The following is a 1,803-nucleotide window of genomic DNA, read 5'->3' on the forward strand; positions in this document are numbered from 1 at the left end:
GTAATGTTTAATTGCTGCCTTTAACATGTGGAATTCCTTCTATGGCCCAACAGGTGCAGATATCACACCAACCTAAGATTGCCGCTGATCTACCCTCACCCTTACCGACAGATCACTGTGGAGACAGAATTTGACAACCCGCTTTATGAGACAGGAGGAGTAAGTGTTCAAATGTGGAAATTATTATAAGTTAGAGGCAGAAAACATAAAAACCTTTTGTTTTTATATTTTTATGTTCAGTTTTAATATTAAAACAAGTGTCATTACTTTTCTCAAAGCAGGTAAGTCATTTTTTAAAAGATTTCACATGAATAACATCTTTGGAACCCTTACCTTCCCTATGATAATCAGCTGCAGTGAGTCTGCTAAACCTTCTTGCTAAATGTGTAGCATTAGCTTAACGTGGTTTTTCAAATGACATGTTGAGAAAACTAACTTACAGAGTTTAAGCTGTGTGATAAACAGCGCCCTTGGGCCAGAACTGTAACACATTTTTTTACAAGCAAAAGCCCAAGATGGAACCTTTATATTCACATTTTCCTGATATGTCAGTAAAATCTGACGCTCAAGCAACATCCGTGAACAACAGGTCTGGACCACATTTTTTGGTCCAGACCAAACCAACAAACCAAAACACTTTCCTGGTGTTAAGTCAAAGCTAATAGCCTACAACCCCAAACACGACCGAAAAAGAAAAGTTGTGAAAATGATGACAAAATAACGTTGAACTATCTGGGATTTTGTTGAAGTAACGCCGCCTCTATCACTCTCCTTCACTTTCAGCAGGACACTCGTGAATATGAAGTATCAATATGAAACATTTCTAAAGACACTTCTGAAGCAACCACCCGGCGCTGACACCTCATCAATCCCTCCCTGACCCTTTCTACCCAGGAGGAGGCCATGTAAATACAAATAATGATGTCCAGCCCCTCCCTGCTACAAGACACAGTCACTCATCCCCCCCCTCCTCCCTTTGATGTGATAGCTTTTGTAGACATAATGGGAAACTGAAGACGAACCTGTGAAGCAGGTTTTTGACTGTTTTACCGCCAGTCAAAACATTTTGGATTGTTTCAAAGTAGGGCTGTTGTAAACGAATATTTTAGTAATCGAGTAATCTATCGATTATTCTTACGATTAATCGAGTAATCGGATAAAAAAAAATGTGTCAGTGACACGAGTCGCTGACACATCGGCGGGAGGCAATATGGACAGGATATGTAAAGGAAGACGTCGGGGACAGGACGCCGTGGGAGGAATGTGAAATTAGAGGGTCAAAACATGTTCTTTTTGGGAGAACCTAGATTTCTAATCATTTTTGTTTCACTTGTAACACAGCTGCTGTCGGACCTTTTTTCTGTAGAAGCCAAGTTCATGTATTTTGTAGTTACAGTACCTTTGTTACTGGAGGAGTTTGACATTTCTGTGCTAAATTTAAAACATTTACATGCAGGAAATTCACAGAAAACAATCATAATTTATTTCACATTTAAAATCTAGGTGAGAAATGTTTATCTTTTTTGGAAAGATCAAATTGAAATGTAAATATTAGTTGAGGGACATAAAATGCCACTGCAGTCTATTGCACCATAACTGTCAGACTATAGGGGGCTCTGTTGTGCTGTCAGATGTAAATAATAGATTTAAAGGGGCAGTACTATGTAAAATCAACCTTTTTTGAGCTTTATGTCATGTCATAATGTTATTCCCTCATCAGAACCATACCTGGAGTATTGCTTTCATTCTTTCATGCATGTTTGAGAAATCCTTTAATCTCCCATGGCAACCATTCAGCTGTGC

At 38.7% G+C, this 1,803-nt stretch overlaps 1 protein-coding gene across 4 annotated transcripts in view; it reads left to right on the forward strand.

Annotated features, from left to right (window-relative positions):
- sez6l (seizure related 6 homolog (mouse)-like) overlaps nt 1–1,032 on the forward strand; it is a 65,341-nt gene extending 64,309 nt beyond the window's left edge. For 2 of the 4 annotated variants that reach the window (XM_007571936.2, XM_007571935.2), the window contains exons 16-17: nt 54–159; nt 787–1,032. In XM_007571936.2, the coding sequence (XP_007571998.1) occupies nt 54–159; nt 787–816 (136 nt within the window). In that variant the 3' untranslated portion in view covers nt 817–1,032. Of the gene's footprint in view, nt 1–53; nt 160–783 lie in introns of all 4 variants that reach the window. The other 2 variants (XM_016681738.1, XM_007571934.2) reach the window with 1 other exon arrangement.
- The last annotated feature ends 771 nt before the right edge of the window (nt 1,033–1,803 follow it).

The sequence above is a fragment of the Poecilia formosa genome, unplaced genomic scaffold, assembly GCF_000485575.1.
Source record: "Poecilia formosa unplaced genomic scaffold, Poecilia_formosa-5.1.2 Scaffold291, whole genome shotgun sequence".
In the NCBI taxonomy this organism is placed as follows: Eukaryota; Metazoa; Chordata; class Actinopteri; order Cyprinodontiformes; family Poeciliidae; genus Poecilia; species Poecilia formosa.